At 40.4% G+C, this 22,272-nt stretch overlaps 1 protein-coding gene and 1 long non-coding RNA gene across 6 annotated transcripts in view; one reads left to right on the forward strand and one right to left on the reverse strand.

Moving 5' to 3' along the window:
* Nucleotides 1-389: 389 nt before the first annotated feature.
* The window catches only part of FOCAD (focadhesin), a 305,178-nt gene continuing 283,295 nt past the window's right edge, over nucleotides 390-22,272 (reverse strand). For all 4 annotated transcript variants that reach the window (XM_055577935.1, XM_055577936.1, XM_055577933.1 and 1 more), the window contains 8 exons: nucleotides 21,455-21,570; nucleotides 17,734-17,994; nucleotides 16,988-17,077; nucleotides 13,488-13,665; nucleotides 10,749-10,846; nucleotides 9,051-9,302; nucleotides 6,770-6,845; nucleotides 390-4,531 (listed from right to left, as the gene is read on the reverse strand). In XM_055577935.1, the coding sequence (XP_055433910.1) occupies nucleotides 4,458-4,531; nucleotides 6,770-6,845; nucleotides 9,051-9,302; nucleotides 10,749-10,846; nucleotides 13,488-13,665; nucleotides 16,988-17,077; nucleotides 17,734-17,994; nucleotides 21,455-21,570 (1,145 nt within the window). In that variant the 3' untranslated portion in view covers nucleotides 390-4,457. The remainder of the gene's footprint in view (nucleotides 4,532-6,769; nucleotides 6,846-9,050; nucleotides 9,303-10,748; nucleotides 10,847-13,487; nucleotides 13,666-16,987; nucleotides 17,078-17,733; nucleotides 17,995-21,454; nucleotides 21,571-22,272) is intronic.
* LOC129649942 (uncharacterized) lies at nucleotides 13,609-21,007 on the forward strand. Of its 2 annotated transcripts, XR_008713440.1 has the most exons (5): nucleotides 13,609-13,747; nucleotides 14,745-14,893; nucleotides 14,988-15,099; nucleotides 15,528-15,639; nucleotides 20,829-21,007. It is a non-coding gene; the product is annotated as an uncharacterized LOC129649942 (long non-coding RNA). The 2 variants fall into 2 exon arrangements; XR_008713439.1 differs by lacking the exon at nucleotides 15,528-15,639.

The following is a 22,272-nucleotide window of genomic DNA, read 5'->3' on the forward strand; positions in this document are numbered from 1 at the left end:
AGGTTCTGGTTTTTTTCACTGATGGTTGTTCTGCACATAGTTGTGATTTTGGTGCACCTGTGAGAGGAGCTGAGCTCAGGGTCCTTCTGCTCTGCCATCCTGCACAGTCCTCTCAAGAACATTGGTTGTGATTTCAAATGCAGCCCCAGTATTTACTAACTGAATGACTCTGAGTTCTAATTTTCTCAACTGCCCAAGGTTGTGAAGAGCAAATGAAATATGGTAAAGTAAATAAATCTTTGTAAATTATAAATAGCCATACAGACATAGGAAATTTATGTTTCCTAGAGGCTTTTATCGGAGAAGGCAATGGCACCCCACTCCAGTACTCCTGCCTGGAAAATCCCATGGATGGAGGAGCCTGGTAGGCTGCAGTCCATGGGGTCGCTAAGAGTCAGACACGACTGAGCAACTTCCCTTTCACTTTTCACTTTCATGCATTGGAGAAGGAAATGGCAACCCACTCCAGTGTTCTTGCCTGGAGAATCCCAGGGACGGGGGAGCCTGATGGGCTGCCGTCTATGGGGTCGCACAGAGTTGGACACGAATGAAGCAACTTAGCAGTAGAGGCTTTTATTACATGATGTTTTACTGATTTATATTTTCTGAATGTAAACGCCACAAGGGCAAAAAATGTCATGTCTTGTTTACTTTGTACTCCAGAACCTTGTATTGTGGTACATAGTAGACACAATTGTGCAACTCTGAGTTTATGGATTACTACTACAATATCCAGAAAAAACTACATTTTAATAAACATATCAGATTAACTAGGTGATTTTTTTGGATTTATCTCAAAGGTCACCTCATGTTCAGAAGACACAATATAGAGGGTTTTTTTTAAGAAACTTATATAAATCTTTCCTTAATGTGCTACTTGCTTCTATTAACAGAATGTATTTACTTAAGATGTTTCCGTTATCTTCCCAAGTCCCAGCATATAAGGTGTCAGGCCCATTTCAAGCATTGTAGCTACTATTTATTGTCAGGGAAATGTACAAAAATGAAAGCATTTCTTTTACATTTTAGAATTTATGAAGCATATTTCTGAATTCTTTCAGCTCTCACAACTACTTTGTTAGGTGGGTTACTTCTTTCATATGAGAAGTAAAACCAAAGTCACGGAGTCATCAATGTCATTGTTATTCATTGCCATTTCTAACAGCTTGGAAATTATTTCACAAGTTCCCTGTGTCTGGCAAGAAACGATGCTCTTTCTAAATTGCAGTTTCAAAGAATTTTGGTTTATGAAGATTAATAGATTACACTGCATCATATATTAAAAAGATGAGACTTAAAAGTTTCTAGGATTAGGATAAAGCATTTCCTTCCAGAGAATATAAAAGCAAATTATCTTGTCCAGCACCACAGCAGTGATTCACACCTGAGGATGACGCTGTGAGGCATCTTTCCAGAAGACTGGTGAGGGCTGTGAGCTGTCTCCGCCACATTCTGTCCTCTGCTTCCATTCGGAACGCCTGCAGCTTCCAGTAGGCTGGCTGAGGGCAGGGACCTAAAGTCTGGACTTACAACTCTGGCTTTTAATGAAGGCTCTTAACCACATGCTCAGATTTCTCTTCTAAAACAGCAATTTGCTAAAATGTTTACCCCAAATCTAAAACTACTTCTTGCTTTCAAAGTAACTAAGATAGTTCAAGACAGCAGTTGCGTCCTTAACAAAGACTTACCCTTTATGGAATTATAATATCATCTTTGGTTAAAATCATTTTGGAGAACTTGTGGCAATTAACTTAAAAAAGGTTATTAACAGCTTGTTAGTTACCATGGAGCCATTACATTACAAATAAAACACAAAGATTTTAGGCACTTGCATGGATCCCAACATCTGTTTCAAACATATACTTTTCAAATCAAGGGTCAGACTGTTTGGATACATCTGAGACACACAACATAGACTTAATCCCACACAATGCTTTGTTAGTATACCCCAGCATACTATTTGTCTTGGCAACTTGTGATTTCAAAAACTAACAGAAGATGACTTACAAGGAAACTTTTCCTTTTGTATATAGTTTGGAGCTTTTCTTTTTGTATATAGACTGGTCTCAAAAAAGCAGAGACTTCTGGTTTTTGGAGAACAAACTAAAATATTTAAAGGAATGCCTTCATTCTTACCTGAGGTGAGACAGGTAACCAGGAGAAAGGGTCTTATTATTCCAGTGAGCTACATCCGTAGAATAGTTGGAGTTTAGAACCTTTAGAGCTTCAAATTTAGAATATGACAGTTTAGACTCTTTAAGTGCTTCCCATGAATAGGAAAATCCTATGAATCTTAAACATAAGACTGCTGAAAACAAAGAGGGGAGCTAGGGAAGAGAGGATACAGATAGATTTTATTTCCTCCCTTTTGCACTCTTCTGTTTTCTTGTCAGGGCAGGAGCAAGGACAAAGCCTGATTGAGAAGAAACTGGGCCGAATTGAACAAGGCAGTCTGGGTCTGGAAGACTGGGCTGATTCTTCATCCCTCTCATGAGAATCAGCAAGTCTTTCTGCTGACTTGTAGGGGGTGGGGATGTCAGAGTAGTTGGTCAGCACCCACTTCCTCTTCACTATTCTTACTGCCATCCACATTTGCCAGCTGGCTGGAAATGTAACGTCCTTCAATCCATGAGGACCTGCTCTTTTACACTGTAACTCCAAGCTTCCCAATTCCAGAGGCTTATTAATATGAGGCAGGGGGTTTCTTTTATCTGATTCCAGCAATCTATATTTAGCATGAATGAAGTGTAATCTTTGGTGGGAGTTTTCATCCGAAAGTGGGTGCTGACAAGCCTGATGCAGTAGAAAGCTCTGGGCCTGGGGTTCTAGAACCTTGATTTCAAGGGTAGTAGCTCAGCTATGTATTAGATGTTTTCTTCATTTAAAAATAGAGAATAATGCCTCTTTATAGTATTATTAGTAGTTGTAAGGGTAAAATAAGATAATGCAAGAGAAATTCTAGTCATTTATACTCTTGATACCTAGTAATAAATGTTAGAAGAATTTCAGCCTCTCATTGGTAGGAAATATGAGAGAGTCAAGGTGGGTGGGAGAGAGGGGGAGACTGGCTTCTCACAGCAATGCTCTCCATTTCTGCTTCCTTAAAACTCATTTTCCTGTGGCTCAGCCTCTAAGGAGGTAATAGAAATGAAATACTGTGATGCAGTTAAGTACTACCTGACTTAAGTACTTCCTTTCCTCCTTTTCTGTAAGTGTCTCAGCACACTATGGAGTTCAGCAAAAGAAAGAGCTGTGACCTGGAAACAGAGTGTGAATTACCCAGTGAACCACAAATATTTGACACCTGGAATCATAAATCCATATATTTGGAACATTAGTAGAGCTGTTTTTAACCCAGGTGGTAGGTAGGCTTGGTGACAACATGAAGGTACATGCCACAGAGGTATATTCTTCCAGTGGCACACCTCTTCTCCCCAGTAATCCCTTATACACTTATATCACTGTGTTTATATGATTGGCTAAAGACTGCCCTGAGTAATGGCTGCATGAAGGAATAATAATTAGCAATCAGAGCAAAATTAAATTCCTGGCTGATTCCGAGCCCCTGAGTAAAATGCAACCCTTAAGGATACTGTCGCATTCCTTCATTTACTTGCCATTATGCCACCAGTCACCCTAATTAAGATTGAGATTTGTACTTATTAAAAACGTATAATCTTTTGATCTTTCGAGGAGCTATTTGCCATTTTTTGCTAGCCTAGCATCCCATCACCTGTCTTCTGGGGGAACCCAGTTCAGGTGGATGGACATATGACCCAGGCCCAGTCAGTTAGAGTGCCCCCCTACACCCCATGCTGCTTCCATCATACCTATGAGCAAAGAAACCTTTCCTTTCTTATTCTGAACTGGGTAACTTTTCACTTGCATTCAAGAGACTCAAGCATAAAAAATTATAGCCACCACTTTTGGGTCTGATTTAGCAGTGGTTAACACCACGCTTATTATTTAAGCATGTAGAGCAGTTCCAAGAGTGTTTTAGCAGTAAGAATAAGAAAACATGTCTAACTTATTGAGTCAATAATATCCTCTAGAGACTTCATGGGAAACAGATTCCGCCGTCACCACTATAGTTTGGTTTTGCGAGCAAAACTTCCACCATGCCTTAAAGCAAAAGTCAACATGCACAGATTTCACAAGATTGTTTTACTAGAATTTAGCAGGGAGGAGATGATATAGTCAAATTTTCACAAAAGAAAACCTTCAGATCTCAGCCAAATAAAATTCAAGTTCTTATTTCAGTCTCAACTGGCCTGGGAACCAAAGCAACCTCTCCAGGCATGCACCGTTCAAACTGTGAGTTTTGTGGCCACCCTTTCATGCCCTTGAGCTCTCTGCATCATGTCTCAGCAATCCCAGACACGAATTCTGAAAAATTCCTTCTGCCTATATGGTTTTCCTCATCCAGCTGAGAATGCTGCTGGCTACTGTGAAGCTGTTCACCAACCATAGGCTCTGGTCCATACAGCTTTCTTCTTAAACTCTGGGAGAACTCTCAAGGACAGCAGGGTAGCTAAAGGGGACAAAAAAAAAGCACACTGTTTCATTTGGTGCAGTTACATTTGAAAAGATCATTTAGATCAAAAAGGTGTCAGAACAGAACTTGACTTGTTCCTGCTTGGCTAATCTTTAAGAATGACTATCATGCCTTAGATAGAATTTTAATGGAAGAAGCCATTAGTAAAGGTTGAGGAAAAGGTCTGTTTTAAGTTACTTTGCAACAGTTAGTGGGAAATTCCACAGAATTAAAACAAACTGACTTCTGGGATGCTGGTGATGCTCTTTTTCTTAATCCAAGTGCTGACTACATACGTATGTTCCCTTTGTAAAAATCTACTTGAGCACTTTTCTACACGAATATGACTTTTCCACTAAATGTCTTATTAAAAGGTAAACAAACTGGTCCTGTAATGAAGTTAGGTTCATGGGCTCAATTTAAAGTAAGGAAGTTGTGTGTAATCCCTCTAGGTAACTTATTATATATCTTATTTTAGAATATGAATATAAATATCAATATATTGATTTTTTTATGCATTATAGTGTGAGAGAATGAAGATAAGCCAGAGTTACACAATAATTATGTGTGACTCTAATAAGCCCTTGAATATATGACCAAGTGATCATGTACTTCCTTGACCCAAATAACAATTTCTCTCACTGGAATTAACTGTTATCTTCATGACTTAAGATAGCATATGTTGGGAACAACCAATGGTATCATGGACACATGGCCCTTAAAAATGAGTCCAAACTCCCCAAGGAAAATAAGTAGAGGAAGTCCTAGTAGCAAGTTTCTTGGGAATGGTCAAGTGAAAATATGTCAGACCACTGCTCTGATCCTCAGTGAAGCTCTGTGGTTGATCAGAGTCACCTTCCTACACATGCCCTGCCACCCACTTTAGAGGTAGGAACAATACATTAGATAATTCTTGCTTGTTAGGCAATCAATACAATACACCATACTTAAAGCAAAATATGGTCAGTTATCACAAGGGTAGGCCAACAGGCAACTTTCCCAAGGTAAGACTTTCCAGTGCAGTAACTTAAAGCATGTCAGGGGCATCAGTGGCAGCCACTGGGAGGATCCTGACCCCCAAGTCCCAAGATGTGGATGACAGTACAAGCTGTCTCGGACCACAGAACCAACACCCAGAAGATGTTTGAGGTTTGAGTAAAAACATCCATGTAATCTGCACAGAAAGATAGCTTATATTTGTGGATCCTGCAGTCATAGTATAACAGTCAATAGAGATGTATAAGGAGAAGGCAATGGCACCCCACTCCAGTACTCTTGCCTGGAAAATCCCATGGACAGAGGAGCCTGGTAGGCTGCAGTCCATGGGGTCACGAAGAGTCGGATACGACGGAGTGACTTTCCTTTCACTTTTCACTTTCATGCATTGGAGAAGGAAATGGCAACCCACTCCAGTGTTCTTGCCTGGAGAATCCCAGGGACGGGGGAGCCTGGTGGGCTGCCGTCTATGGGGTCGCACAGAGTCGGACACGACTGAAGTGACTTAGCAGCAGCAGAGATGTATAAAAAACATGCTGCTGCTGCTAAGTCACATTAGTCGGGTCTGACTCTGTATGACCCCATAGACGGCAGCCCACCAGGCTCCTCCATCCCTGGGATTCTCCAGGCAAGAACACTTGAGTGGGTTGCCATTTCCTTCTCCAATAAAAAACATGAAAACCATCTAAATGCCTGGAAGCATGGGAAATGTCCAATTCCCCTGGCAAAATACTATACAGCCATGAAAAATACTTATGAAGCTAGTATAAGAATAGGTTAAAATGCTTTTAATAATTTTAAAGTAAAAAAAGGCAGTACTCAAAGTGTGTATGTACATTTTTCAATTGGCTATGATTATAACAATGTTAAAACTTACACACAGAGGGGGTAACACTTAGGAAAAATAATCAAAATTGTCATTGTGCAATGGGATTCTGGATTCCTCTTTGCTTATTCTTTTTTACTTTTCTGAATTTTCTAATTTTTATTCAGTCATTTTATGATCACAATAAAACATTAAAAAACCACTTAAATAAAAATTAAAGGCCATGGAACTCTTCTTTTTAAATCCACTTTCTAATTCAAAAATGCCATATTGGTGGCAGCTTCAGATTACTTCTCTAAACTGCACCAAGATGAGCCCTTTCAGGAGCCAGCACACACTAGGATGCTGTTCTCCAGTACAGACAACACTGGATGGTTTTCACCTATGCTGGGTATAAGGGATGAAAGTAATACCTTTTAAAAGATCCTTGGATTTTGCTGAGAGTCCTTCCTTAGGGCTTTCCATGATGCTGAACAGCCAGTCAATGACCTAGAGTGAAAATGAATTGTATCAGATAAACAATCCCAGGATTGGTAAGACATCATTCAAACCCTTGGACCTGCCCATGTGCCTAACAGGACAGTAGTCCCCAGATGATACCTGCCTGGGCTGGGAGAGTGAAGAGGAGATGTGACCAGGCACAAGGGATGGAAATGTTGGAGACAGCCCTCAGTTAAATGACCCAGCAAAGTCAAACCTCCTTCTTTCGCTGATTATCCTGGGAGTTACTATAGTTTAAGAGTGGGGTAGACAGGGGCCCAGAGGGCCTCTGGTGTGCCATGAACATTCTTTCTCATCACTCTAAGAGGCCCCAGAAAGGGTAAGAGCCTTGCCCAAGTCCACTCCCCATGACTGGCAGAGTCAAGATCTGAACCCAAGTACACCTGGCTTCAAAGCCTCACACTCCTTCTTCACACCATGCTGCCTGCCACCTGGTTCCGTGTGCATCAGGCCTAGGCTCCTAGGTGGGTAGCAAATAGGTAAACACATCAGCTGTAAGCCCCTGTTACTAAAATATGTTTCTGTAGCTACGAATAGTTTGTGCCCAAATGGATATGAAGCCAAGTTGAAACGCAACAGAAAAGGCATAAGACAATTTGCTAGGTAGACCCAAGCATGTTAACTGCAAATAGATCCTGCAAACAAGGTAGAAACTCCACGTACTCATGAGTTTGACTGATCTCCCAGGTATAGCCAAAATTGTTTTTGAATTAGATACTGGGTAATTTCATTGACTGAATGTTCCCTATCTTGACTCACTAAAAAACACTAGTCATAGGTACTAGGCATTTTAATTTTGGACATAGACTGTGGGTTGAAAACAGAAAAATAAAATATTCCTAATTCCCTGCTTTAATTAAAATTTTTTCTTTATTTTCTTTTCCTCAATTTTGTTTTATCATATCCTGCTGGTAAGTAAATAAGTACTACAAATACGTAATAGATGCAAGATATCTATCTACGCTGTAGTCCAAAATGAACAGGGTGTCCCAGACCAGAAATAATTAAAGTGAAAAAGAAAATGCAAAATTAGAGGTAATAACACTAATGTTTATCAGGTTTAAGAAAACAAAGGCATTTTATTTGAGATGTTCAATGGAGTTGTTCATGGCTGAACTGTGGGTCCACAGTTCAGAAATATTTTTAAAGACTAAGGTTCAGATTTTACAAGTAAGCCACAAAGTTGGCTGTAAGCTTTCAACCTCATAAAGATCCAGTTTGATTAAACGGGATTCAAAAAAATCCTTCAATTGGCAATTCAAGACAGGTTAGAGCCATGCAATGAGAAATATAGATGTACCTCATTTTCATATGCTCTGCAGGACAGCTAGTAGCCTGGGGAAACTCTATTAAAAACCAAAAGGTACTCCCTATAGTTTGTGTTTTCCTGAGGGCAAAGGTGATGACATGAGGCCTTTACAGATCTCCCCATGGTATCTAGCATGAAATGCCTAGAATGTGGCTACTACATGGAATGAGCTGTGGGGAGCCTTAAATATGGTAAAAGATGGGTACTCCAGATTCACAGCTCTCTGGAAGATTTCCCCCCACGCATTGTTGATCACCCCCTCCCTTGTTCATCAACTGTATCCTTATCACGTGTGAGCATGCTCTGTCATGTCCGACTCTTTGTGACCCCATGGACTGTAGCGCACCAGGCCACTCTGCCCATGGAATTTTCCAGGGAAGAATACTGGAGTGGGTTGCCATGTCCTACTCCCGGGGATTGTCCCAACCCAGGGATCAAACCTGGGTCTCCTGCATTGGCAGGTGGATTCTTTAACACTGAGAGCCACCGGGGAAGCTCATCCTTATTGTACCATCTTGCAATTTTGAACTTGCCTTCTTGTCTGTCCTCACTAGGAAATTTTGAGCTTTCAGAGAGTTACTCATCCTTTATCCCCAGTATCAAGAACACGTAAGTCTTCAACAAATGAAGGCAAGCACAAGCTTTTCCCTCCACCTCACCCCTAACTGTAAGCAAGTTGTTGCCATTATCGCTGTTGTTTTCAGTGAGCAGTTAGCCTGAGCTACCCTCAATCTCTGAGGCCCTGCATCTGGCTGAGATCTGAGACTGAGTAAGAAAGCCTGTCGTGTGACTCAGGTTTCACTTATCTCCCACTGCAATTCTACAGCAGAAGCTGCCGAAGAGAAAATGGCTGCCTGCCCTGAAGCAGGTGGCTGCCGCCTCACCTTCTGGGTCTGTTCCTTCCACGGCTCTTTCTGCAGCAGAAGAGGCATGCTACTGGGAAGGAGAGTGAGAGCCTCCTGCAGAGTGACCCTGTGTAATGGACTCCTGCCAAGCAAGCTTGATGCTGGCCCAGCTGGGCCCTTTTCCTGATGCCATGGCAACCAACTGGCACTGAGGCCAAGGAGGAGAGGGGCAGCGTGATCTGCCCATGCAACCACTGCGGCTGCAAATATCAGCAACAAGAAGTCCAAAGCCTACGGCAAAGAAGAAACAGGGTTAGGTCACAGACTTTAACTGCAAAGTACCACGTGTTCACACACAGCTCGCATCAGGAGGAAATGTTATCTTCCCCCTGGCCGAAGCCTTCCTCCTGCCCCTCCCCTCCCCCAGAAGAGGAACTGGATGGGATACCAGACCATTTCCATGCTTAATGAAGAGACATTCTAGGCTTTCAGAAGGTTTGAAGGATCCTCTTTCGTAAGTAGAGAAGGCCCAACAGTTTCATTATTATTGTTCTAACATTTCAAGAGGAACATAATTTATTTAATGCCTAATCATACTGAGATCCAAACATTCCTCCTCTGTTTTGGTGTTTTCAAAGAGATTTAAAAATTAATTAAGAGAGATATGAACAGGGATATTAAGGTTTATTATCATGTGGCCAAAACTTAAAAAATATGTATAGTATATTCTGTTTTTGAACAGAAACAACATATGACTTTCCATATGCATTAAAAAAATCTGTTTAGAATCCATGCATTTAGATTTTATAGACTAGACACGTAGAAATGGTGATAACAACGGCTACCTCTGAGTTACTGCATTACTGTGATTTAAATGATTCTTTCTGCTTATTTATATTTTCTAAGTTTCAAAAGATTTTTGTAAGAAAGCAGAGAAAGTTAATATAAATGTTGGAAATAAGAAGAAAGCTCAAAAAAGGCTTAAAAAGTACCCCTCAATCTCTTAAAATGCCTAATCTCATTAATGAAAATTTCAAAAAGACACACAGCTCTGGAGAAAAGCTGGGCAGAATATCAAACAATATCCCAGGTTACACATATTTTACTCACACAAGTAAACAGCAGATCTATGAAACATGGCTATGGGGAAAAAAAAAAATGCACAGCTGAGTCAAGAAAATGGCAAGAATAGGAAAGTGCTTCCTTCATTTTTTTTCATTAATCTTTATTTTTTCTGGTCTTATTCACCTAATACTAGTGATGGTTAACCTCTTTGGGTCATAGATCATTTTCAGGTGGGGTGCAAATTCCCCTTCAATATGTGCGTGTAAGTACTGGCACAAACACAGATTACTTGCACACACTTCAGGAACCCCTTCAAACCAGGTGTTTAAAGCCAAGCTCTGGACCACGGTGGAGGCCAGAGCCCTGTACCGCACAGTCTTTGTGGGATCCAGCTCAGGTGCACAGGACCCTAGATTCCCCCCCAGCTAGAACTTCTGTGTGCTGCCTGTCAAGGGAGGTGTTCTGCTGAAAATATTTTTCAAAGGGCAGCTGTGGGCATCTTCAAGATTCTGGTAAGAACACCCATTTCCTGTGATGTTAGAGAATTGTCATCCTTGTTTCCCAAAAATAAAGAGAGAAAAGAGAGCTGCAAGCAGCAACATGTTCCTCTTTTGGGAGACTAAATATACTCTGTATTTTAAGAAAGCCACAAATGACTGCTCTAGACTGTACCTCATCAAGAGCCACGTTCTGAACAGACGTTGACTGGTAAGCAACATTTCTGATATAACCCATCAGTTCCAAGAGCCACTCCATTCTCTTCAACACGCCTGAAACAAAAGGACATGTATTACCAGACCATGGTTTTTCTTTGCAATGTAAGATAGATCAACAATAATTATCATAACTAAAGCAAACGACCCGCTGAGGACTCTACAACAGTTACAAGTCCTCTTATGCTACCTGAGACTTGTTCTCACTCAAGAGAGATTTTTTTTTTGATACTGTTCACATCAGATGAGCTTATTTTGGTCTTTATTTTTAAAAGCTAAATTTATTCTTCAAACCTGATAAAATGGTCAAATGCATTTAATGGAATTTCTAAACACTGGGAGAAACTGGGCATGCCCACGGGTTAGTAGTATTAAATCTTTGATAATTAATTGTTCTTATAGTCCTCCCTTGCTTAAAGTTCTCAATTTATGACAAAATCATACAGAATACCTATCCTAAAGACATTAAAAAAAGCGCCAAAACCAAAACCCAGCTGTAGTAGGCTAAATAGAGAACAAACATTAACATAAATATTATTTTTTCCTTTCAAAAATGAGGATTCCCAGCACAGCAAAGACTACTTGGAAAGATCTTCAAAATTTAGTGCATGAGGAAAATGGCACTGTGTTTGTGCCGGTACTTACACGCACATATTGAAGGGGAATTTGCACCCCACCTGAAAATGATCTATGACCCCAAAGAGGTTAACTACCACTTGTATTAGGTGAATAAGACAAAAAAAGAAAAAAAGATTAAAAAAATGAAGGAAGTACTTTCCTACTCTTGCCATTTTCAAAACTCTTGCCACTTGAAAATTCAAACTAAATTTGAAGGCCAACTGGTTCTGACCAAAGGCAATATCAAATTTGTTTCTTTCAAGTATCTTCATGCTTAATTCGGAGAAGGTAATGGCACCCCACTCCAGTACTCTTGCCTGGAAAATCCCATGGACGGAGGAGCCTGGTAGGCTGCAATCCATGGGGTCGCACAGAGTCAGACACGACTGAAGCGACTTAGCAGCAGCAGCATGCTTAATTGGGAACACCTAAGGTGAGCACCAAAGAATTGATGCTTTTGAACTGTGGTGTTGGAGAAGACTCTTGAGAGTCCCTTGGACTGCAAGGAGATCCAACCAGTCCATTCTGAAGGAGATCAGCCCTGGGATTTCTTTGGAGGGAATGATGCTGAAGCTGAAACTCCAGTACTTTGGCCACCTCATGAGAAGAGCTGACTCATTGGAAAAGACTCTGATGCTGGGAGGGATCGGGGGCAGGAGGAGAAGGGGACGACAGAGGATGAGATGGCTGGCTGGCATCACTGACTCGATGGACGTGAGTCTGAGTGAACTCCGGGAGTTGGTGATGGACAGGGAGGCCTGGCATGCTGCGATTCATGGGGTTGCGAAGGGTCGGACACGACTGAGCGACTGAACTGAACTGGTTTTCTACCGGATAAATATACTTCTGAGGTCGAGTGAAAAAAATCTCATTTTTCATCACAGGTTCACTGTTCATTGGGCAGGCACTAATGTGCAGGAGACAACTATCTCAGTTGCCAGCGAGGAAGAGGAATCAAAATTTCCTACATAATCTTGCAAAGAGTATTTAAACTGCATTTGTCAGTCTTCTCTCATAGCCTTCAAAATACAAGAGATGGGGAATATGGCTTACAAGGGCCTTCTAGTCACGTCCAATCTGATCAGGACCTGAACACAGATTTGGAAAATTACAAGCATATGACCAAAGGCATGGAGGAGAAATGAAGGAGCTCCCTATTTATTCTTTTTTCTCCTATTAATTTTTAACTGGAGGATAACTGCTTTACAATACTTGCTGACCTCTGCCATACATCAACATGAATCAGCCACTGGTACACATTTATACCAGTGGGTGGGAAGGGGTGGGAGAGGGGAGGGGGTTAAGAAGGGAGGGGAGGTTAAGAAGTGCTCTGTGACAACCCCTTCAAGTTGTCACAGAGCAATGGGCTGAGGGAGCCCTCTCTTTAGATGATTGCTGCTGCTGCTGCTGCTAAGCCGCTTCAGTCGTGTCCGACTCTGTGCAACCCCATAGACGGCAGCCCACCAGTCTCCCCGTCCCTGGGATTCTCCAGGCAAGAACACTGGAGTGGGTTGCCATTTCCTTCTCCAATCTTTAGATGATTACAGCATAAATGTCTAAAATGGCCTAAAAGTTGCACCATTCATTAGCAGAGCTTCAGGCCTGCAGTTTCTGGCGTGAGGATGTACTCAGGGTGTCCAGATATTATTCTTCTCACCCCTGAGAAGTTCTTCTCTAGAATAACTATTTAATTTGTGGTTGCTGCTTTCTTTTTCTGTTTGTTAAATGACCACCCAAAAGCCATGTTCATGCAAACATCAGGCAGAATCCATTAGCATCCATCTGTTTGAGAAACAGAAGCAGGCAGATTCAACCTGATAAACCTGCTTATGTCTCTGTGGGCCTGGAGGGCCAAATATGAGATCCAAATCTCCAACAGAATTTATTCTCACCTCCGAAGAGTTGATGCTGTGAGCTGTAATTGTGCTTTTCTATCCCAGGTGCTGCTCATTTGGGGGTAACAAGTTCTCACCTGTGTCAAGAAGCCCTAACCTAGTTTTTAAGTTGAGGAAACAATGATAACCTCAAAGAGATGGTAGGCATGTTTGTCTGTCCCGACGTGCTCCCTGGCAGGCCTTACCAGTGTTGGCGTGGCTCACAATCCGTGCCTGGTATAAGCTGTGCAGCGTCATCCAGGCCAGTGTGTCTTTTTCACGGTGCCGGACAGCAACACTGAGCACATCAGTCAAGCCCATCAAGGGGAATCGTCCTTGAGAGACCAAGTAGAGCCTGACAAAGGCAGCCTTTTCTAGGCTACTCTGCAAAAAAGCAAATTCTTCAGTTGCTATTAAATTAACTGAAGTTGTTACAGGACCTTGGGGCAAGGGCAAAAGAGAAAGGGTGAGTTTGAAGCTGATTACCACTCCAAATGCTAAAACTGTTTCTTTCCTGCACTGTGAAACCTATCTGCCTGCGTGCTGTCTCAAAATGTACCTATAGACAGTTGTGATGTCACCTTTTGTTTTCTCATAAAAACCATCAATGATTTCAAGGGTCAACTGGTGAGGATATTTAGTAAAGACAAATAATAACAATGATAACCAACAAATACAGTACTTACAATGTGCCAGGCATATTTGAAGCACTTAACCTGTGTTAATTTGGCATTTCACAAAGTTTGGTACACAGACGTCTGGGGGACCCCAAGACCCTTTTAGAAGAGAGGGTCTGTGAGGTCAAACTATATTCATAATAGACCCCAAACAGGAGTAATATTCATTGTATTTTTTACTGACACTGGCAATTTTTTTAAAAAGCTAGTTTCATTTAAAATATCCTTGTAAACAATAAAATTACTAGTTTTGTTAAACCTCTGCCCTTGAATACACATCTCTGTAATGTTCTGCATGACCAAGTGGGAAGTATCCATAAAGGTTTGTGCTGCTCCCCCGAGTGTGATGTTCGTCTCAAGGAGAAAGTTGTGAGAGTGAGTTGTGAGCTGAAATAGCCACTCTTTTCACAGACCCCCATTTACTTGAAAGAATGATTGATAAACAAACGATGGTTATGAAAACTGAGTATTTGATTATTTTTTAAAAGTGAAGGAAGTGAGACTGCCATTTCCAAGGAGAATACTTGATAGCAGTTACTGCCAATGACAAAATGTGTGCTTTTAAGCGAAAATTAGATTTTTGGAAAATCTGTAACTGCTACTATGACTTTGGCAGCTTCCCAAGATACATGTAAGACATATATGCATAAAAGACTTTTCTGATGAGGTTGCTGGTAATAGTGACAAATACGATGTTTTGATGTTTATAATGAAATGTATCAACATTTGGAAGATTTTCAAAATTTAGTGACTCAATATTTTCCAAATGACCAATATATCTTACAGATCTTGCAATAGTATCTTATAAAATCATGCATTGGTAAAAAATCCACAGTGCAATGGACCAATGGATTTTACTGTAACAGAGTATGTGAAGTTCACTGATCTGCTTTCAGATTCCACACTGCAACTAACCTATAAGAAATCACCACTTGGTGAGTTTTGGTACAATATCAAAGAAAGATATCCACATGTTATCTGAAAAGACTACTAATACTCTTTCCCATTCTACCTTCATATCTGTGTGAGGCTGGGTTTTCTTCACACACTTCACCAAAATGACATCACGACAGATTGAATGAAGTAGCAGCCTTGAAAATCCAGCTGTCTTCTATGAAGACACTGAGGAGACTTACAAAATGTAAGACAATGACACTTTTCTAATTTTCTAAACTAACCTGTTTTTTGGAAAAAAAAATTTTTTTCTTACATGTTAAGATGCAATGGATTTATTACTACTTTTAAGTAATGTTCTAAAAACTTTCTAGTTTTAATTTCTAATATGGTAAACATTGACAAATATAACCCACATAAACAAAAGCTCTTTGAAGTTCCTGATAATTTTTAAGACACTAAAATGGCCCTGAGACCAAAAAGTTTGAGGACCACTGTATTAATCATTTCATTCTCATAGTAGCACTGAGAAATAGATTACTATTATCACGTCCTTTACAGATGAGGAGACTGAAGCACAGAAGTTAGGGAACTTGCTTAATGACACAGAGTAAGAACTGAAACCCAAGGAGTCTCAGCTCTTCACCTGTACTTTCTTATCTCTGTTTTTTCTAGAAATGAAGAGAAAAACACAGGGCTCAGCAGAACACATACTCTTTGGGGGACATCAGAACACAATTTAGAATGTTCTAGTGACAATGTTCTGAATGGCACTTTAGAAATGCAAGTGAGTAACATAGCCACTTTGAGCTTTAGGTACCAAAAAGTAAATTATATTAACTTCCAACTATACAACATGAATATAATAACAAGATATAATACATTACATGAATGCAATAATTATGATAATGTTATTACTGAATCCTTGCCTTGGGTCAGGCACTTTTCCAAAACTTAACATGGATTAAGTCATTTAACTCTCAAAACGACCCTAATAGGTATGCACTATTATTTCCCTTTTATAGATCAAGAAACCGAGCCAGAGAGAGAATATGACACTTAACCAAGGTCACATTGCTAGTGAATTAGAGACTGGATTTCACACCTGGGCAGTGAGGCACCAGAGTCCATTCTCTCAGGCATTTCCTTATTAAATTACTTGGGCTGTGCTGTGCTTAGTAGCTCAGTCATGTCCGACTCATTGCCGCCCATGGATTGTAGCCTGCCAGGCTCCTCTGTCCCTGGAATTCACCAGTCAAGAACACTGGGTGGGTAGCCATTTCTCCAGGGGATCTTTCTGGAGAATTCAATGGACAGAGGCTACAGTCCATGGGGTTTTGGAGAGTCAGACACAACTGAGAGACTAATGCTTTTTACCCATAGGGAACACTAAAATGTTCTTGACAAAGTGCGATTAGTTGGCTAAAAAGTTATCATTCATCTGTCCATTTATACTACTACATATATACAACGGAATATATATTACTCAGCCTAAAAGGGAATGAAACTGGGTCATTTGTAGAGATGTGGATGGACCAGAGACTGTCATACACAGTGAAGTGAATCAGAAGGAGAAAAATACTGTATATTAATACATATAAATGGAATCTAGAAAAACAGTACAGCTGAATCTGTTTGCAAGGCAGAAATAGAGAACAAATGTATGGACACTAAGAAGGGAATGGGGAGGTGGGGTGAATTGGGAAACTGGGATTGACACATATACATTAGCATGAATAAAACAGATAACTAATGAGAACCTACTGTATAGCACAAGGAATTCTACTTAATGCTCTGTGGTGACCTAAATGGGAAGGAAATCCAAAATAGAGTGGATATAGGTACACAACATATAGCTGATTTATTTCTCTGTACAATAGAAACTAGCACAACAATGTAAAGGAACTATGCTCCAGTTGAAAAAAAAGTTATTCATTCATCTACCCATTTATACTACTGCATATCCAACTGTACTAGCCTGGACATGAGACCCCTCAGTGAAAGAGAGAGTTTCCTGAAATTGGTCAGTAACTAACAAACATGAAACAAAGCGAGCTTCAGCCAAAAGGACACTATAACCATATCAATTGTAATACCCATCTCAATAATGAAAAAACACATGGATATGTTATTACCTCAGTAATCTGGGCAACCCGATTGGCTTCATCATCTGTCATTTCCGAGAGGCACTTTGCTACACTGATATACAGCTCTAGATCATTTTTCTGGTGAAGAAAAATCCCAAGCATGTCAAAATACAGTATAAGATAATATGCATATTCTCACTGCTCTGACAAATCTTTAGCTTTGCTTATCTCCATGAACAGCGGTTGATGAGATTTTAATTTTAACCAAGCCAAAACCCGTGGCCAATTTTTTATCATTTATACAGCATCTTTCCTGTTATTTGGTGTATTTTGTTTGCCTGTACTTTTTTCTCCTGATCAGAACCCATCATTCTAGATGGATTTTCTACTTCTTTGCACAACTACATTTCAGAAGTCTGTTGGGGGAGGGGCAAAGCTAGTATTAAGTCACCTGATGCAAATGTTAAGTGTGTTGGACAACACGCCCAAGGATTCCTCAGGTGTAAGGGTTTCTGAACTTGCTCATCTTCTACAGGCATTTGGTAAAAGACTTGAGAGCAAATTTCCTGGTGCTACACTGGTTAACCTGCTTCAAAGCGTGCTCAAAACTTTAGTTCTAAATTTTCAACCTTGATTTAGATTTTGGAAGCAAACATTCTTAGTGAAGAATGTGGTTATTTCTTGCTAGTCTTCCTACCACATTCTTAAAAACATATACCTCTCCGCTTTGCCAAAAAGGCTTTAAAGAATCCCAAACACAAATTGTCAGGAATGCAAATATTTTTGTTCCTCACCCGAATCTTATTTGGCAGGAGGTCAAAAATTTTCCTAGTAGCTTCGCTGAGCAGACTCCAGAGGTGGTGGGAAGGGCTGGGCAGTTTCATGGCCTGACTCAGGCCCTGTAAGGCACTTGGGCGTAACTCAGGACTGGAGAGTGGGGAAGCTGCTTTAAAAACTGCCACCATTAAGCTTTCAACAAAACCCACGATCTGTTCATCAGAGACATGTTTTATCCATGAAGGCACAGATAGGAGAAGGTATTTCTTGACATTCAGCTGAAAGAGAAACCGAAGAGGTCAGATGTAAACAAGCAAGTCTGGGTTTGTAATGCTCAAAACCTCTAGGTCATCACCGTGTCTGAGAGTAAAATTCAGGTTCAGGTTCAGGTTGCTTCCTAGACCCCCATTTCCCCACAGCTTCATGGGCCAATGGACCAACAATGCCTGTGATGTTAGCTGCTGCAGTGACTTCTGATCAAGGGTGCTTGTGTGGATATATGGTATCTGCCAATCCATCTGTGAACTACTCATCTCAAATCTTGGGTCTTTCCGGTGAGGGGAATAAATGCTACTTCTCCAAGTACATGACAGTTGCTATTCAGTCTTAAAAGGTCACATTCTCTAGCCAGAAAAGCTACTGGAGATGAAGGCTCGACTGCTGGAAATTGGCTAAACAGAATATTTGGTATTATTCATTTCTTCTTCTGAGAAAGCATGAGAAAATAATCGGGGGAACAGGAGTTCTGGGGCCAGTTCTGAGCCAAGAAGAACCAGTCGAGCATGTGAAACTGACCATAGTGTCTTAGAGTTCAGGATAGCTAAGAAGGGGTGCGGTAATGACAGCTATGAGCCATAGACTGTAAGGAAGCAGGCTTCAGAAATTCTTAGAAACGTTAAGTATGATACTAAAGGAGCAGCAAGTCTGAAAGAAGTGTTTTATAAAATAAAATCTGACAAAAATCGGTAAATTTCTAAAAAGATCAATGTAGCTGCATGAGTTACACAATATTTCACGTTAAAGAACATGCCATTTCAGATCTTATTTTTTAAATGAGAAGGTACATAATTAAAAAAATGAATATACAATTTGTTAATTAACAAAGATAATAAGATTCCTAATCAAAGATGAATGTTAAAAAAAAAAAAGGACAGATTTAAAGGAGAAATGGAGGGATAACTAAAACCTAGAAAAATATCTGAGATCAAAAAAACAGGCAGTTAGAATTATAAATGATTTAAAAGGAACGAAGCATTAATAGAACAGTGTTCAAAGCACAGGCTTTTGAGTCAGCCAGTGTTTCCATTGATGAGCTATATAAGCTTTGCTTAACCTCTACTTGCCTCAGTTTATCAACCTGTAAAATGGAAACAATTTAAAAAAATCTACTTCTCAGAGGTGAAGTAAGTCAGACACAAAAGTTTTCATATTGTACGATTCCATTCTAAAGAATTTCTAAAATTTATATGAAATGTAAATGTATATGAAAGTTCTTCAAAGTAACAAAATTATAGAGACCAAAAGAAGATCAATGGTAGCCTGGGTCTGAGATTGGGAGTGGGGATTAACTATAAGTAGGCACAATGGAATTTTTGGGGGTGGTGGAAATGCTATTGATGATGGATGAAAATGTATAAATGTACTGCTGCTGCTGCTAAGTCGCTTCAGTCGTGTCCGACTCTGTGTGATCCCACAGACGGCAGCCCACCAGGCTCCCCCCTCCCTGGGATTCTCCAGGCAAGAACACTGGAGTGGGTTGCCGTTTCCTTCTCCAATAAACGTACTAAGACTCATCAAATTATACACTTAAAATAGCCATATTTTATGGAATATAAATTATAACTCAATAGAGCTGTAAAAAAATTGGCCTATCAGGGCTGTACATATGCATGTGTGCTCAGTCACGTCCAACTCTTTTGTGACCCCATGGACTGTAGCCTGCCAAGCCTCTCTGTCCATGGAATTCTCCAGGCAAGCATACTGGAGTGGATAGCCATGCCCTTCTCCAGGGGATCTTCCCGACCCAGGGGTCAAACCCGTGTCTCTTTTATCTCTTGCACTGGTAGGTGGATTCTCTACCACTAGTGCCACCTGGGAAGCCCCTGTCAGGGTTGAAGAGAGATTAAATCTGATGACTGACAGTGTTCACTGAGTGCTTACCAGCAGGAGGAACGTAACAAGTGCTCATTAAATGGCAGCTAGATGGGAGCTGCTTGGAGCAGACAGGTAGCAGCTACAGATGTCAATAACACTGCCCTTCAATTAAGAAGAATTAGGAGATGTAGGAAAACTTTTTTTAAAAAAAGCACAGAGTAGAGACTAAAATCAAAAGACAAGGGTTTTTTCAGGAAAGACTACTGTCCTCCACTTTTGATACTAGCATTCTTTTGGGATTCCAAATAATTTGACCTGGGAAAAGAAAAGGAGCCTCGTCTGATTTCTTTGTGGTTTACAAAGCTTTGGGGTTCTTAATCTGGCAGGGAGATTAGTAAAATGAGTAACAGACTACTTGGAAGATTAGCCAGGGCAATTTGAAAATGTTTGGGCACAATGTTTAGCCCTGGAAATGCACCTTAAAAACAAGCAAAGTAACAGAGTGTTCTGTTGCCCAGGTGCCTATTGATATTTATAAGGAATTCCAGAAGACACTTGAGTGTGGGCAGTTCAGCAGACAGTATAGTGATCTGGAAACCCTAAGAGAGCCTCCCAGGCTTCCAGGAGTTGAGAACTTGATGTAATGATACTAAGCTATTGACCTCTTTTACCATTCTCAAGTAAAAGTAAAAAGTAGATGCCCATGAGAATCTACATGTGTTAATAAAGAGATCTATATCAGTTTTTAATGCACTCATGAATTACAATAAAGATGATTATATACATAAAAAAAGATGAAATAATAAGAGAGCTTTTCACCATTCTCAAAGAATTAAAGCCTCCAGCAATAGAAGAATTTAAAAAAGGAGATCATTTAGTTCATAATCAATTGGTGAACCTCTAAGGAATCATGGAATATGCTTTTTTTGTCCTAACTTGAAATGTAACCAAAATGATACATCTTTGCTTATGTCATATCTTTAAATAATCTCACCCCATTCTTCCTACCTACCCTTAGTCTATACCCTGGAAGCTGCTGCCACTTCTGTCACAAAGACTAGGCTGGATCACGTCTTCCTCAGCACTTTACTCAAGCGGAACACCTATGGACAGAGATATCCTGCTCTCTCCCCCTACACCCTCCTACGTACACCCTCTGGGGTCTCTAATTTGATGCCTAATAAAATCCTACCAAGCTTTCAAGGCTCACCTTAACTGCTGCCTTTCTGTGAAAGGGAGGGATGAGGGATTGTTTATCCAAAGCATGTAGATTTGCCTTTCTTTTAATCCCTGCTGTAATGATTATGTAGATCATATAAACAAATAAACCCAGGTTCCAGTAACTCTACAACATTCTACCTATGTGGTCCTGAGAAAGGAACTTGAATATCTCTGATCATTTCCCCCTTTTCTTGTAATAAACATGAGAAGCATGAAAAGTCGAAAGCATCCATGGTGATGGCTATGGCGGAGTTTCAAGTCCCACAATTTCCCAATCTCCTGGCCAGCTACTGTCAATTGCTCACTCTTTGTGAGATCCCACTTGTCCACTCTCGACTTTGAGAACTCATACCCAAATGAATGTTGATCTCCCCCACAACAACTATACCCTCCTGTTGCTCAACACCCTTAATTACTACTCACACTCAGACCATGGATCAGAGGTGGCATCACCCACATTCCCAACAGTACGGTGACATTCTGGGAGGACTGTGCCTGGGTCACCATGAGTTCAAGACATAGTTGCTGAATCTCTTCACCTGAAAGGGAGGAAGGGGGAAGAATATCTGTAATGTAGGTAGGTGCCTCTTGTAACTCATGTTTAGGTTTTAGTGTTCCCAATAACACAGCTAAATGTAAAAGAACTTTTGTATGATGTCTAACAGTAATAGAACTTCAGCAAACCATAAAGTATTTCAAGAGACGTTTTTAGTTGTGAAGCAAATGAATGTATCTACTGGATTAGAGGCCTACGTCTTGGAACTGTTAAGAATCTTGAACTAGCTTGGCAAATTTCTCTTACAATGTCCAGACAAATCTAAAGACTCAAATATTATTAAAAATTTGAGAAAATTCTAGCTAAAAATCTCATTTCTGTTTTTTTTTTTCCTCCTCTCCACCTTGCAATCAGCACATAGACAAATCCAGATCTGGAAGGATTTAAAGAGGTCACATTCTCTAATGATCCAGTCTTTTTTAAGCCTGATCTCCATCAGCAGATACATCTTCCTAACCTGTCAGGAAGCATTTAACAGGAGGCTTCCTGTGTGCTGTTTTGGATCTGTCAGGAATTCTCTGTTCTTATTAATTCCTGAATATTCAGGAATTAAGAGGAGAGGCAAGCCTCTCCGGGGACTGAGGAATCCAGGCATTTCCTTCGTTAGTTTTTCTATTCCGTGATAAGTACCCTCTTCCTTTTTATGAACCATATGGTAAAAGTGGTTATTTACAACTCTCTCTTT

This window comes from Bubalus kerabau, chromosome 4 (genome assembly GCF_029407905.1).
Source record: "Bubalus kerabau isolate K-KA32 ecotype Philippines breed swamp buffalo chromosome 4, PCC_UOA_SB_1v2, whole genome shotgun sequence".
Lineage (NCBI taxonomy): Eukaryota > Metazoa > Chordata > Mammalia > Artiodactyla > Bovidae > Bubalus > Bubalus kerabau.